Below are 16,878 nucleotides of genomic sequence, written 5' to 3'. Positions count from 1 at the left end.
CCTTTCTACTGTATCTTCAATCACTTCACAAAAATATTATCATGTTTATAGAAAGAATGACTCTTCACTGAAGCATAGTGGCTATTTATCAAACCTATACGGCTATTAGTCTTTTTTAGATCAAAGAAAGAAGCGGTATTTTAAAACAAGAAATTTAGATTTCCTCGATTTCAGTAGTAAATAACAAACTTCTGTGTTAACTTTCATCCCTATGTATCAGAGCATTGTATCTAGCACTGCTTGTTTTTCTTGCCAGGAGGAGTGTTCATTCTAAGGTGTAATAATGCACAAATATCAGAGGCGTATGAGGGCTTATAGTAATTCATGACTATGGTATGTAAAGAGTAAGGAATCTTGCAGGAGGCCTGAAAAGGAAAGTTTTTAACTCTTCCTCCTAAGTGAATACATCTACAGGAACAATAAAAAAGCCACTTATGCTTATAGAAAGTTTTCTAACATGAACAGTCCTATTGCATTCAAAAAGGCCTTCACGTGCCTATGTGCTTTACAGGATAGATCCCCAATATGTAAATATCTCCAACCCTAAAACAAAGGAAAAACAAATTATGCCACCTTCATAGCAATCCAGTTTGGTTTGATTTTTGCTTTACAGAGAAATTCATCTCTCATTCAAGCTAATGCTATTTTTATGGTTCTTATTGTAATGGTGGGTACTGTATAAACTCAGAAGAGCAACACAGTTAAAGGGTACACACATCAGGAATACCTAGATTGTTTTCTTCTCTTATCACATGTGAAACTAAAGCAATACTGAAATCTTAGCGACACTACCCTTTCATCAGAGTAAAGTTTTAAGATTAATCAGTCATGCATAAAGCTTTTTAAAAGATCTTAAACTTCAAATAATTCTTAATTATTGTTTTAGTAGGAATAACATGAATTTGCAAAGCTATCCTCAAAAGGCCAAGCTTTGTTCTCAACAAGATTATTTTTAATATGATTATGTTTAAAATCTCCAGAATATAATAGAGAATAGTACTTGGTTGTTGAATCGGCTTATAGAAGTTTAAATAATTTTTTTTTTTTTTTTAAATGTTCTGCATTTTAGTTTGTTTTACAGGAGCTGGTAGATTTCATTCTTCATGAATGGGGGCAGAGGGAAGCAGAAACAGGAAAAGAAATTCCTACAAAGGCAATGGGCAAAAGAGAAATATTTCCATCCATTTAGCTACTGTCTATATATTTTATAGAAGTATGGGATGTATTAGAAGGCCAGGACTTCGCATTATGAATTGGCTTTGGCCCACAGCAGAAGTCTTATTGAGCTGGCAGCCATCCTGCTTTGACTTTATTCTAGCAAGACATGTATCTGATAAGGTTTCAGTGGATGTTGCTTTTGATACTAAAAACCCTTATAATGATGATCACTTTTTTCAAGTTTTGTCTTGTTCACAATGTTTTACTTACACTTTACAACACTAGAAAAACAACAAGTTATCTAAAAATACCAATTCCTAAGGAGCTTTCAGTTACTGAAGGACAAGTACATAACACCTAGATTAACTCCTACACTTACACCTGTAAGAAACCAGATTCTCCATCCTCACTATCCCCCCTTCTAATGTAAAAAACATAGGTATCAAATGAGATATCTAGGTTCAGAATTCCTTAAGACACAACACTCTAAGATGCAGAGAGGTAGATATAGAAAATGATGCTAACTACAATAAATTCAGAAACAGTAGGTTCCTTTACATGTGAGACTTAAGAGCAAGAAAAGGTTTCATTAAGATGTACACGTACATCAAGAGCCACAGACTGTTTTGCCCAGGATTTCTTCACTTGATCGTACATAATTGTGTTGTTGATGCCCAGGCCACAAAAAATAACAAAAGCCTAAAATAAAAACGAGAAAAAAGAAAAGAAAGTCAATTATAATACAAACACAAAGATGAATCCTAGCTTAGTCATGTGAAGGAACTGCATGGATATATTAGGAATAATCATACTTAGATGGCTTATCTTGAGAATGCAGGTAAGTCATTAGCCTCAACAAGATGAGAAAGATCAGATGCACGAAACTTTAATTAGGATACAACCTTATTAAGTACGCAGTTCTGAGAATTTATGTCAAACCACAAACACAACGTTCTTCCCCACTCCCTAGGGCAGGCTAAAGCAGCATTACCCAGAAATACCAAATCCTGCTAAAAAAGTACGTTATTGCTACAAAACTGAATGCCTCTTACTTCAAACAGTCGCTGGTCGGCATCGTCAAAGGGTTTCCCATCAAGCCTGTTCAACACTTGAGCTACCCCTTTAGAAAGAGTTATCATGAATTATAATCTTCATTCGTTAATTCACAAGGCAGAATATTTTATTCATTGGTAACATTTAAAAAACATCTTTCAAACTGAAAAGTAAAACTGCAAATACTTATTCTGAAAATCATTAAACAGACATAAACATGTGAAAATTTGATTGTTTTGATATCAGGACTTGGTTTATTACTTTAAACTGTTATTCTTTACTCTCCAAGTATCATATTGCAAATCTAAAAGTTACTCGCAACGCTTTTCACAAAAGGTTGAAGAGGAAAAAAAAAAAAGGACTTCTATCCCCAGGTCCGTAAATTTATTGAACCAATGAAAAAAAAATGTAATTTCCTTAAACCACTTGAAAAAGAAAAAGCATTCAAAGCTCTTGGTTCTAGCTGAACTAATACCAAGTTCTACTGCAACAAACTGTTTGTATTTCATTTATCTACAATACGCCCTTAGAAAAATACTGTAAGAGCTATCAGCAGTCACGGGTTCAGTTTCTTTCTACTTCTTTAAAGTAATACTCGCTTCACAACAAACAATGAGCCATATTTTTAAAAGACTCAATTCCCACATCACCTCTGCTGAATAAGATCAAAGATCCTGATCCTGCATGGCACTGAGTGCCGTCAGCAATGCACGACTGATCGCGGCTCTCACTGACAGCCACACCAGATGGGGATGCAAGTCTCACCCTGCCGGTTTTAATTGCTATTGCTTTGACTTGAATTCTTCTGTGGAAAGTTACAGAGGAATCCGGCACCGTTATTTACAAACGGTGCTCCTTTTTGTGCCAAAAGCATGTAACAGCACAGAGCCGATTGCAGGTGTATCATAGCTGGGAATCATGCTATCAAATAAGCAATAAACCCTGTCACACCCTGATGCAGCAAACACCACTGCCCCAGGCAGGTCTGGCAGCTGCCAGCCTCTCCACTAAGTCCTCCCTGACTCTGTAGTTTATCAAAGAGGGAAATGACCGCTTTGCTAGACTGCAGAAAAAGTTGCCCGAGTTGTGTACAAAAAAAGGAGACCCAGGAAAAGTATCAAAGCACATCAAATATTTTTCACTAATATTGTTAGAATTTCTGTTTTCATCTCATTAGTCTTCAAGTTCCAATACAATATATAAAACAGTGACACAATGGGAAAGCTGATAAAGTCCATACAGTATCCAAGTCAAAACATCCCTTCTTGGATACTTAGCATGCATCCTAGGTACCGTAACTTCTTAACAATATTCAGCTGGGAAAAAGAAGAAAAAGGAACATAGAATTAAAAAGACAGAATTAAATTTACATTAGCACAAAAATGATGCAGCTATGAGGAAGGCCTTACCAATTATTTGGTGGTTGCTATTCCATATAGGAACACACAGAACAGACCTTGTATGAAAGCCAGAAATCTGGTCAGCCTAAAACATAGAAATGAGAGCTTCCATTAGCAGCAAGTACCATTTGCAGCCTTTTACATTGTAGTAACAGAAATGTCAAGGGGTAAGTTTACATTTACAAACATCATTCCACACGGATCAGATCTCAGTCAGAAAAAATTTCTGATGAAACCCCAATCACAGAAAGGTTAAACAAAAGTCACACAGATTATTCTAAACATTGCTAAAGAAGATACAAACATCGCCATCTTTGCCACAGAAAGCTTACACTATTTGACTTTGATTTGGAATTAAAGACAAGCTGCAATTGAGGCAACGTCCAGACAATTCCTGGGTTACTTACACTGGTGGATTAATAGAGGCAACCTCCATTGAATGTGTGCCTTAGGTTAAAGGGAAAAAAAGGGCTTATATACCCAAGTCTGTAATTTTACTGAACCATAAGAATGGTTCAATAGGTGCCTTAGGAACATTCCCAGTTGCCAAACTGAAATTAGATTTAGCAAAGCAGCTATAAAAGGGGGCTTACAGGAAATACACATTTTCAAAAGAAAGGCAAGGGTAAGTAGGGAATTGTGCAGAAGTGCAAGCTATGAAGAAATGGAAGGATGGGGTCAAAACAAAGATTTCAGATTTTCTATGTGGATTTAATTGATCCTGTAGTTCTGAAAATAATTTTCTGTCTCATTTATTATTTGCTATCTAACGTAATATAAAACTTTGCAATTTATTACAAGTGTTGCCGATTCCTTCTTTTCTACAGTTAAGTTTTATTCTTTAGGATCATTGCTGCAAAATCTGAAGAGAAAATATTTTTTCAAGAGATTAGAGTAAGGGAGTGGGATGAGTCCACTCACAAAAGATCAGGAGATATTCTCTTACTAAAACTGTCAGTGCTACAGGCAATCTGTAATAGAGGAGAAGTACAAGACCAGCAATAATTCATATACTGGAGGCAGGATGGGATCACTGTGATCTCCTAGCTAGCAAAAGATGTAACTCAGGTTTTACTAGAGTACTGCTTATGTGTACATATGCAGAACTCCGCACTGAAATCAGCATGGAGCACCACCTAAAATCCATGGCAGACAGGGAACAATTGCCCAAGATGTATATCTTAAATTGAACTCAGTGAAAATAACTTCGGCATTAAATTCTCAGTGAATGAGTTGAAAATTGAGCATCAAGATTTGAAAAAGACAATTAGTGTTTTGAGAGGAAAAAGAGAGTGTTTTTAATAGAAGCATAGAACAGAATATCTGTACAGAATCAAATATATTGTTTGTAGTTATATTTCAGTCATGAGGGATAATATGTTCCTCTTGCTACATTTGACTGTCTGTAGACATAATTGATTGTAACAACTGAATTTCAGTAGTAAATTTTCATATGAACCCACCAACAGAAAATAATTACTGCCCTTTTTATATAGGGAAAAAGAAAGCACTTAATAAATGGAGCAGTGCCTCTAACTTAGAAAGGACTAACTGTGAAACAAATAAGAGATCACTGCATTATTCAGGACATGATACCTTAAAACTGAAAGCATATCAAGGATTGGCATGCTTTGCTTTAGCATATCTCTTTAGCAAGAAAGAGACCTCAGGCATTTATTGTACTTTTTGGAATTCTGAACAAAATCGATCAACGCAGTTTTCTTGTACACTTTTACAGCAGTCCCCTTTTATTTTTCTTGTTTTGACAAGTTCTGCTGGTTTGAGAGATAATCCCTTTAATGACACGTGGAATAAAATTGCAACCCAACAACGTCTCAACATGAAACACTTCCAAGCACACTTATCATAGTAATGTAGTTTGGCAAGCTTGCTGACCAAGGCTGTCCACAGCTTAATGTGCTGCCCAACTGCTGGCGAAGGCCCCTGTAGTAATACCATTTCACTGGATAGAATTCACTGAAGATTTTGTCCTTCCATATGCCTCTAACATTTACTTAGGTGTTAGGCATACGAATACGTTTTTATCTGTATCTACACCTTCCTAACTAAGGCTGGAATACCCTAGGATACACAAACAACTATTAGGAGTAATATGTATCTTGGAGAAATAACTAATCCAGTATGTATATTTTATTTGTGCAAATTAAAAGGTCAGATGTCTAAGATCACAAACAACATTTGTCTCTCTAGATTCCAGTTCTGTTTACATGCTGCGTGTGTACAGTCCCAATCACCCCAACAGCTAACAACAATGGTGCTGCTAACACTGAGCACCAACAGTGGAATTTTCAGCAATAAAAAACAGTTTGCATAAATATCAAAGCACTCGATAGAGGAAGGTATCACTTATAAATAGGAAAAAAAAAAAAGAATCATGAACAGACTAACTGCCTAAAGACATGTCACCACCAGCAGACCAGGTGGACATCCTGGTAGGAAAAATAGTTCAAAATAAACATTCACATGTTTTACAGCCACTTGGATATAAAATTGCGTTCTATTAGCTGCAATGCCAAAAATATGATGTATATTTACATTTCTAAAAACCACTTACTTCAGCATCAAAGCGAGGATCCTGATAGGCATCACTGATGTTCACCGGGAGACCCGTGGAAGCTACGAGTTCAGCAACGCTATTATTTATTAGCCAGTCAGAATAAGATGATGATTTCTCCACACCGTCTTTGAAACTATCCAAAAGCAATAGCAAGGGAAGAAACGAATACAATCAATGTTCCTTGAAAGTCCAGTATGCCTTACACGCTTATTCATGGGAACAGCAGAATCATTCAGTTATTAATGGTTACTAAGCATTATCTATGGAACAGTAATTTAATATTTATTGAAATGGTACATCAAAAATTCTCCTTTACACAATTCTTTTTATTGAAAATAGCATTGGTCTCCCAAGTAAAGTATGTACAGCATTTAATAATGAAATGCATTTACATATTAATCAATAGTGGGATTATAGTCCACGTTTCTGGGGGATACAGGCCTGCTCATCAAAAGCAATTAGTTCTAAATACTATTTTCTGTAGAGCTACCTAGAAGTATATAATTATTAGACTAATTTGAAAGATTAAAATCTTAAAATTCATTGGTGGGGTTTTTTTGTAGGTGTTTTTTAGTTTGTTATTTGGAGGGTTTTTTTGTGTTTGTTTTGTGGGGTTTTTTTGGGTTTTTTTGTTTTTTTTTTTAAAATTCATGCTTCCAATAATTTTCCTGTCAAGGGAAACGCCGTTTTTTTAATTTTGATCTGAAATTCCAGACCCGAGTGGCTGAAAAAGAGATCATGAAATAAGTCTTTAAATCAATAATCTAAGTGTGTTGCAGCAGGTGGATCCAAGCAGATACACGATACATGAATGTTTCCTTACCCCTGTGTCCCCAGCTGAGCTTCTGCCACAACTACTATGGGGCTAGAGAGCTGGCAGTGAACGAGCAATAAGACACTAGAATTATGGGCGCAACTTGCCACACTCCAGCATAGCTTCTTCAGAAAACTCGGTATCTACATAGACCTTAAAAGTTCTCACCTAATCATCAGGAAAATTCTTGTTGACTTATTGCAGACAGGATTTTGACATTGGCAAGGAGTAGCTAATCACATATGAATAAATGAACGCATGTTGTCTTAGTTTTGACAGGAAAACTGATCAATTTTCAACACCAGAGAAACATTACTTAGAAAAAAGTGACACTGAGCAGTCATGGAGAAGACTACAATAGCTTGAAGCTTCAAAGTAATGCACACACATGAATGAAAGAAGGATGCACAGTAAAATGCTGGGAAGACTCAAAGTGAAAGGATTGATTTTTGTTTGCTGCATTGATTTGTGGAGACATTCAACCAAGTTACTCATTTGAAAGACAACTCAGTATTCTTGAGAGTCTATAAATAAAGATAATAATAATTTACACAAATCTAAGTGTATCAACTTTCATTTGGAATAAGAATTTTGATTGACTGTAATAAACGTTACATGTATACTTTGACAGGAACCTTTACAGAAATAGAATGGGTTTTGAGCTAAGTAAAAAAGTTCATGTTTTTTATTTAAAATTTATTTCAGGACATCAATACTTGAAAAGCAAGAAAATCTTTAAGGATAAGAATCTAATTCTAAATGCATAACTCCTAGTTCATACATTAAAAATCTGGATGATATTATCATTATAATATATAGCACTTTAAATCAGGACTGGATTATGGGTGTCAAGCATTTTAAGCAGCAAATGAATTCAAGTAAAAGAAATAGATATAATTCAGGAAGAAGTTTTAAAAGTATGTTCTACTATGTTGTCTCCATTTCTAGGCAAGTGCTTTACAACTACACTCTGGAAGACAGGCACTCAACTTTCACTAAGAGGAAATATCAGTGCTTAATTCTGATGCCAGCCACTGCCAGGTGGCTGTCTCATCATCCTCAGCAGCTCAGAACATTCAGAAGCTACTCTAAAAGATCACAAGAAACAATCTTCTCAAAATTGTGGAAAGCTGCAAGGCTTGCTGGACTGATACAGGCAGCTGCCTGCTACCATCTCCCTGCCTTGTCCACTCACTATAGGAGTGCCACTTGCCAGCCAGGAGAGTAAACCCAGCTCAAGAGCACCAAGCACTGCTGCAACCTCCCCTTATGCAGCTGTTTGCCTTGCTGTCTTCCTCAAAGCCTCCCTGACAAGGATGGCAGAAAGTACAGTAGCGAAGTGGTACAGCCAAAATCACAGGTACCTTCAGTACTTTCTAAACAGTGACATGAACCCTTACAGCTCCCAGGACTAGGAGAGCAGAAATGCTGCTTAAGAGCAGCATAAAAATACTGCAGGGAATGAGGTGATAGCTGAGTGCAGGTCATCCCAGGGACAATGGTGGAGAAAAAGCAGCGGCAGGGATTTCGGCATTTTCTCTGTACCAGTCCAACTGGGAGGGAGCACAGACTTTTTTTCTCCTACGCAGCCCACGCTTTGGCTCAGGCAGCTGACCTCTCCACTACCACAGGCACTCAGGATAGAGCTGTAATTTCAGCTACATCATTTGCCAAGATGACAACTTCTGTGCAGGAAAGATATAGCCCACAGCACCTTCCCTCAGGCTCATCTTTATCCTGAATACATCAGAAATGAACCCTCAAGGCTTCTAAGATTTATGTAATCTTTTTTCAAAGGGAGAGGAAAATTTAGGAGACTTGGCAAACCCACACTTCAAGAACAAAATGATTGTCAAAAAGGAGAGCATCAGTGTACCATTATGGATAACAAACAAACTTGATCATGGTGCTGGAAAACCACAAACTGAACAGATAAATCCAAGTGTGGCCTTGCTAGGTATTTCTTTACAATCAACAGCAAAGAAAAATTATAGGAGTATTCATTATAATATTTAGGGATTAAAGGAGGTGAACTGCTATTAGCCAGATGCAAGAAAGGCAAAAGAAAAGCCTGTTTCTTCTAAAACTGTGCAAGAAAGTAGGTTAGGACATGAAAAGTTATATTGTCCTTGGAACTTCTTTTTCAGGTAAAACTTATAACTAGAACTGTTCTCAGCCTACAATCTCTCTGTATTTCCACCAGACAAAGAAATAATATTTATCTTCAGCGGTGCAATGATGAAGAACCTCATCTTGCCTTTTTTTTCCCCCCACATGAAACAACTCATGACTTTACATTAGTTACAGCTGCAGAATATAGAATGAAAAGGGCAAAACTCACTAGAAATATGCTCAAATGTCAAGGGCTCGCAGCATTGTTCTGTATCCTAAATAACCTTTATAATAACCACTGTAGTGCCAATAACTCAAGCTGTGCCTGTGCTAGATCCAAATGTGACATAGTATCTGCCAGTCTAACATTGTTCTTTGTAAAACCAGCTTCACTCTTCACTGGATGAAAAATGAAAGAAAGCAATAAATCTTAAGATACAGCAAAATATACCTTTCTAAATCTTATAAAGACTAGCTACCAGGTTGCATATGTTTATTCATGTCTCAGACTGAAGTCAACATAACCTTGACTCGACTACATGCAGAGCAGGTTACTACAAATTGCTTTTTGGTAACATGCTATTATAACTATGGTAACAAGAAACAAGCAGCTTGGTTATCTTAACACCACTCTACATTGTGGTGTAATCTACATTGTTTTGACTAATCTGGCTACAGATGAAGTTTGAAAAAACCAGGAATAACCACCACATCCCTTGATTCGTATTCCTGTCCCTGAGCAAAAGGGATGTATTTTTACCCATTTAATTGACCTAGGAAAGGCCAACTGCTACTCTGAAGCTCTCTGTCAAAAGCAGTAACTTGTGATTTCCAGATAAATCAGCAGATTATTTAGTCATATTTAAACCTTCCTACTTTTTTATAACTTGTTTTCCTTTCCCATTTGTCTCACCATTCTCATCTCTCAACTAGTGTATAGGGCATGGAAGAGATCTAGCTTCTACCCATCTTTCCATGTGGCCCCAGACTCTGCTGTCAGCTTACACATCTTAAAAATAAGACTACCTATTTTTGTAATGCTGCAAGATCAATCCATGAAAAGCATTAAGAATGACAGCCTGTTGTAATCTGGAGTACAATGTTCACATTCACCTTAATGAAGTAGCAGCTTCTTGTCAAACAGAAGGCAAAGAAATAAAGCATGAAAGGTGGCAAATTACCCAAAAATATTTTTAAAAGCTGCTTTTAGAGTCTTTTAAAGGGCTTAAATACAGCAATGCACAAAGGAATCTTCAAGTTCGCTAAGCTGTGGATAGCAAGTTGGACAGAAGGCCAGGTTTATCATTATAGCAACCATATGACATGGAAAATTCAAATACAGAATCAGTATTAATTTATTTGTACAAGATGTATATGATGATCATCAAGTTTTGGCCCTCAAAGATGGAAGAAACCTTCTCACAATAGCCCCAAATCTTCATCCACTCATTCGGTATGTAGGGCATTTTATGTGAACTATTACCAATTGTATTATCTTGTAGGACTTAATACGGTAACCCCACATGGACAAAAAGCTCTTTCTATTACTACTTACAGTTAGCCCTTTATCAATGTTTAAATACAGCTCCTACTAAGGAAAACATATACTTCTATTTTGACTGAGCTCCTGAATGAGATTTAGTCACAGGAACACAACTTCTATGAAACACATGTTCTCTGAGGTTTTCAGGCTTTCCAACTTGACAACAAGAGCAGAAATAAAGTCTTACTGGAAACCTTGCAACACAACTGTAAGGAGGTATTTTGTAAAAGATCAACAAAACAATCTGAAATAATTCTATAATTTTTACTTCAGTACTAACCCTGCAGAACAACGTTTGCATGTTCTTCACAAGTTCAATAATAAAGAGTCATCAGTTATTCCCTGGTTTCTTTTCCGAGACAGTGATACAATGGTAGCATATAACACATATACATGCAAACACATGTATATTTTTATATATATAGATAAAGGCATATATATTTAAGAAAGTCTCCATTTGGACAAGACTACTGCTTGCTTCAAGTAAAAACTGTAGGCTCACACTCTTCAATCAAATCTACCCAAAGTTCCATAAGAAAACAAAACTACGATCAAATAAATTTAAAACTATATGAAAAAATAAAGTAATCCATTACGATAGAAGACACGAGCACTAACCTGTTGTCAGCATCAGCACTGCATTTTGGAGATAACAATTCAAATGATTTTGTAAATTTCACCACCTGTCACAAAAAATTAACTTAAAATTGTTACTAATATGAATAAATACGTAAGAAAACAGCAATGTAAGGTTCCTATATTTAAACCATATTTTTATCCAATGACCTTAGAATAAAAATTCCATCTGTATTTCTCCAATGGGGAATTCATGTTCAAAATACACACTGTGCACAGTTCACAAACAAAAGTATATGTTTAGATTCCTTCATGGAACTATTTTCTGCAACAATATATGCTTCCCTTCAAAGGGCTTTGGACTTTGAATTACGGAGTTTTACCTAAACTTTTTTTTTTTTTAACAACTTTTTTTTTAAATGTAGGAAAACAAACAGAAAGACTCATTTGCACTACTAATTACAATGTTTTTCCTTAAACATATGTGCCAACAGTACGCAAGTGAAACATTTTTAAGAGTGGCTAATGTGATGTAGAACACAGGTAATGGATGCTAGTATGAGTCCCCATCTTCCACTTCAGTTTGGTATTGTAAAAGCTTTTCACGTGATGTACAAACGAAGACATGGCTTAACAGAGTTACTCTATGGAGACCTATTTTGATATATAGGTTAACCCTCCAAAATAGGGGGAATCGGGAAAGTCACTGTTTTGCCACTTGTAAAAATGACCAAGTAGGTGGCAAGATGCTATTCTCCTACTCCAAATTAACCTAAGATTTATGACTGTTTAGAAAAAGTTTAAGCTTAACTGCCTTGGCTGTCCACATTTCAGAATTTGGTCTAGAGGAATGCAAACTCAATGCCTGTTTGGAAAAAAAACTCCTCCATGCTCAAAGGCAGAAATAGTACAAGAGCAGAAAACTGAAGCGAACAATGCCACCCACAGCCTGCTACTAACACAATGTACTGTTCTGTGAAAAAGAAAAATTGTATTATACTTGCAAACATAGTGGCATTTCATAAGAATGTAGTAGAACTGTATCTTGTAATTATAAAATCAGTGTGGAGGTCTAGAAAGAGAAAATAACTAGAAACATTAAAATTCTATAACAGACTATGCAAAAATGAAATACAAACCTTGATCTTGCTTTTAGGAATGCTAGTGTAATTTAGAGCATACTCCAATGAAAGTACTTAATTTCTGTTAGTTTGAATGAAATGAGACTCATATCTTTCCTTCAGGAGAGAAAATAATGGGTTTTTTTCTGCCATACACACAAATTTATGATTCTGTCTCTGATAATCATTTAGACTTGTCACAGCCCTGCAACAAATAATCAATTACAGGGTCAGTGAATCCAAAGACACTCGGATGGAAAAAAGAATGATATTGCAAGCAACAATTTTATCATTCAACTACTCAAATCAGTACACAGGAGGATAGTTTGTGCCAAATAGCCTGAAAACACTGAAGGGAGCTACCAATATAAAGGCAGTCGCTTATTTTACTACTAATAACAATAGTTATAAAAATGTTTAACATTTTTAAAGAGGTTCCCATACCCTACCAATGGCAGTAATACAAAGTCCCAGTGAAAGCCTCTGTCAAAACTGTGCATGAAATCCAACTCTTAACAAGTACTTCTATATAGCTTACATCCACCGGCTCAACTTACCAGAGCTCTGCAATGAAATAATTATTCTTTGGTCAAGTAGACAGAGCAATTGTAAAAAACATACTTCAGTGACACTGAAATTCATATTTTCAACTTCACCTGATCAATGCAAAAGCTTCTTCCTACCACAAGAACAAGTATGGGACTATCTAGACATTTATATGCAAATGTACCTTTTTCAATAGGGAAAAATTACTCGGTCAAAATAACAAGAGGACTGATTTTTTCACAGCATTTTCATAATTTAGCAACTGAGACTTGTTCTCATTATTTATTTTGAGAAAAAAAGGAACTGAGCAAATAAATATTTGATAACAAATTAGGTAATTTTTCTTTTTTAAGCAGACCAGAGGAGCACCTTGCTTCTCAGTTAAGCTGTCGCAGCTTCTCTGTAGTCATCACTAATTCCATCACACAGACAACTGAAAACCACAGCATATCAGCTGGATCACACCACTGATAGATCCATCAGCAACTCACATACATTCCATTAAATGCCTTCAAATGACCAGAAGGAATCATAAATGTACATTTCCATTTGGAAAAGTGGTTTTGTCTGAGATAGAATTAATTTTCTTCATAGTAGCTAGTATGGCAACACATTTTAGATTTGTGATGAAAACAGTGTTGGTAACACAGGGATGTTTTCGTTACAGCTGAACAGTACTTGCACAGCATCAGACACTTCTGTTTCTCCCAGCGAATTGATTGGGGGGTGCACAAAGATTGGGAGGGGACACAGATGACCCCAACTGACCAAAGGGATATCCCATACCATATGATATCATGCTCAACAACAAAAGCTGTGGAAAGGCAGCAGAAGGGGAGCACTTTACGGCATTTGTGTTCCCAAGTAACCATTACATGTGATGAAGCCCTGCTTTCCTGGAAATGACGGAACACCTGCCTGCCAACTGGAAGTTGCATTATTCCTTATTTTGCTTTGCTTGTGCACACAACTTTTGCTTTGCCTACTAAACTGTCTTTATCTCAACGCACAAGTTTTCACATTTGCTTTGCCTACTAAACTGTCTTTATCTCAATGCACAAGTTTTCACGTTTTTACCCTTCCAGTTCCATTCCCCATCCCACTGGGATGAGCTGGTGGGGCTCAGCTGCCTACTGGGGTTAAACCACAACAGTGGTGTTGATAAAGATTCAACCTGTACCTAACTTGTGTTTAAAAAGGATGTGCTGGAAGAATATTTGCTGTCCCATACTTACATATGATATGAAGCAGCTGCTCCACCACCCAAATATTAACCCTTCTAAAGAATGTGCAGACATACTTACTGGTGATTCAATATCTTCCAGAAGTAATACTGAGCACCGTTCACACTTCAGCAGAGTCTGGGCGCGATGCATAATTTTCTTAACAATTTTCTCTAAGTCAGTCTGTTCCTCAAAGAGGTCATTCACTACTTCCAGTAAAGCCTGCATACATGGACAGAAAACTTTTGTATTGGTTGTAGAATAAATGTATGGAGCATTACAAAGGAGGCATACACGCTGGGATTGATTTTAATATGAGTGATCCATTGAAATGCTCATTCAAATAAAGCTCTTAATGATTATGGCAACAGAATTGGGGTGGGGATATCTGAAGAAAGAAAGAAGTTAAGTATTTCTTAGCTCACAATTGAGCACAATCCAACTCCTAGCAAACAATGGGGATCTTTCAAACTACTTCACTGTGGTCCAAAAAAAATGAAACAATGGCTGTAAATGCAACTCTTCAAGTAAGCAGTATGGATTGAGTTACTGTTGAATTTGCTGGTGCACTTAAACTCTGTTTTATTAATTTATTACCCATTTTGTTCAGAACTGGCAAGAAAAACACACATCAACAGTTCCATATTCCAACAGCACTCTGATCCAGTCTTTACCACTAACAACATATCTATAAAACACAGTGTTTTAAAATGAAGGGCTTCCTCTCTCATTTCACCAACTTTAAAAATAATAAGTCATGTTCTTTTTTACAATGGGTCCAAAAGTGTGCTTTTTCCTTTATTCTGGTTTAGGATGCTGACAGTAAAGAACATCCATATAGGTAAGCATATAAATGTTAGTGGTCTTAGCTCTCCTAATGCAGCGGTCATCAGCAAAACATTGGTCAGAGTCACTGGCACCATTGGTGTCCATTTTGATAGGGAAGGCAAAGTATGAGCTTGTCCATCACATGTTACTTGTCAAGTAACTTCAGCTGTGGACTAGGCAAAGCTAAAGACCACCAACAGGTCAAAAATGCAATTAAGTACAGGCCACCATGTAGCTGTCAGGTGGCAATGATATTTGTTATGCCTTACATAGCTGATGCAGCAGTAAGAAACAAAGAATCTGTATCTCTAATCCAATCCCCTGATTTGTCCAACCACCAGAATTTACTATTTTCTAATGAAGAATGAGAACATCCCTAATACTTTTCTGCTGAATGCCTCCCTCAGAAGATTAAACACTGACTCCTCAAAATTTTGTCATTGTTCCCTGCAAGCTGTGAATCTGCAGCAAATTTTAAGTATCTAAGTAGTCAAACAATTATTTTGTTCAAATATCAAAGACAAAATCCTTGGCAGAAATTCCACCCCCCCACCCAAGCCTCCTCCACATCTCCAACCCAAGATACAGTGTCTGTAGTCAGACAGACCTGGACAGAAGACAAGCTCCGGTGCTTCATGACCCTTCAATATACACACCATTAGAAAAAGGCTAGTGGTAGTTTTCATAGTGGAAAGCATTCGTTTCCATACATGGAAAGCACCAAAATCCTGAATATGTAAATATTAGTGCTCAGTACAGACCCACCCCACTGTAGTCCCATGTGTCACTCCCCCCCACCCCCCGCCTTGTGAAGCACAAGTAGGTTCAACAGTACTATGGACCTGTGATCCATAATAAAAGTATAATTTCCCATCATTGCAGGAAATGTGATTTTTTTAAAAGCCAACAATTATATAAACCCTCAAAATTAAAGTTTTATTTCTTAAAAAAATAAAGGCCTCTCTGAAGTAAGTGACATGTAAGTGCTCACCATTATTTTCACTTCTTTGGAGCTTCCTGTCCCAACTCATGCATGGCATTAGCAATCATGAGTAATGTGAGTAATGTATCCATGCAGACACATACTGTCAAAACCTTTCACACACAGGTTTTTTTTCTTGCTTACTTTTATAAAGATATATCTACACTATTTGCACGTGAATTGAATATTACAAGTTCAGGATCATAAAGTTTTGATTTTTCAAATTCTCACAAAATTCCAGAATCTCTGCCAAAGTAATTCTGCACCGTCCGCGTCAGAAATGCAATTGTTTCAGCATTAGGAAACATGGAACAGCCACCACCATCACGAGGTCATTTCCCTACCACGCTCTCTACTTGCTGCCTCAGTCAAGATAATGATCTGTTGAAAATGCACTTTTTGAAATAAAACATATTTAAAACTGCTTAGCAAACATGTATACATAGCTGGAATCTGAAGGAACAAAAGACAAAGGTTTAACGTTGGTCCAATATACATTTTTTACTTACCCTGCTTCTGTCATATTCCTTCCTTGAAGCTGCAAAGAGCTGGGCATTGGATATGGCAATCCCACAGAACGGGAGATACATCTGCATCACCTAGTATCAAATGAAACTCACAATCATTAAAAACAACTACAATCAGACATTCATGTTACTAGCAGAGAGACTTAAACTTAGGTGATATGTCCCAGGAAGGTCTCAGCTCATTCACTCTTCAGCAGAACACAAAACAAAATCATCATGGGCAAGGCACATAAAATGGGTAGAACATAAATGAATCAGTAGAAAATGAACAAAAGCATTTGAGTTTACAGGCCCCACCTGTGTTGATTCTCTATAACTTGTCTGGAAAATTACAGATTCTCAAGTTTATAAAATGTCTGCTGAAGATTACATTAAGTTAGAGCTTCCTTAGAAAAAGTATTATTTTTTATTTTTCTG

The 16,878-nt window shown here is 36.6% G+C and overlaps 1 protein-coding gene across 1 annotated transcript; it reads right to left on the bottom strand.

Annotated features, from left to right (window-relative positions):
* Window positions 1-1,764: 1,764 nt before the first annotated feature.
* On the bottom strand, window positions 1,765-16,530 carry LOC104623958 (dual 3',5'-cyclic-AMP and -GMP phosphodiesterase 11A-like; the record flags this gene model as incomplete). Its single annotated transcript, XM_010291193.1, has 7 exons — window positions 16,444-16,530; window positions 14,206-14,346; window positions 11,277-11,341; window positions 6,187-6,322; window positions 3,621-3,696; window positions 2,211-2,278; window positions 1,765-1,857 (listed from the first exon to the last, which is right to left on the bottom strand). Coding segments are annotated over exons 1-7 (666 nt in total), but the record flags the coding sequence as incomplete, so codon positions are not given.
* Between the last annotated feature and the right edge of the window lie 348 nt (window positions 16,531-16,878).

Source organism: Phaethon lepturus, unplaced genomic scaffold (genome assembly GCF_000687285.1).
Source record: "Phaethon lepturus isolate BGI_N335 unplaced genomic scaffold, ASM68728v1 scaffold5837, whole genome shotgun sequence".
Taxonomy (NCBI): domain Eukaryota; kingdom Metazoa; phylum Chordata; class Aves; order Phaethontiformes; family Phaethontidae; genus Phaethon; species Phaethon lepturus.
Note: the sequence above shows the minus strand (reverse complement) of the source record. Positions and strands in the feature narration are given on the sequence as shown.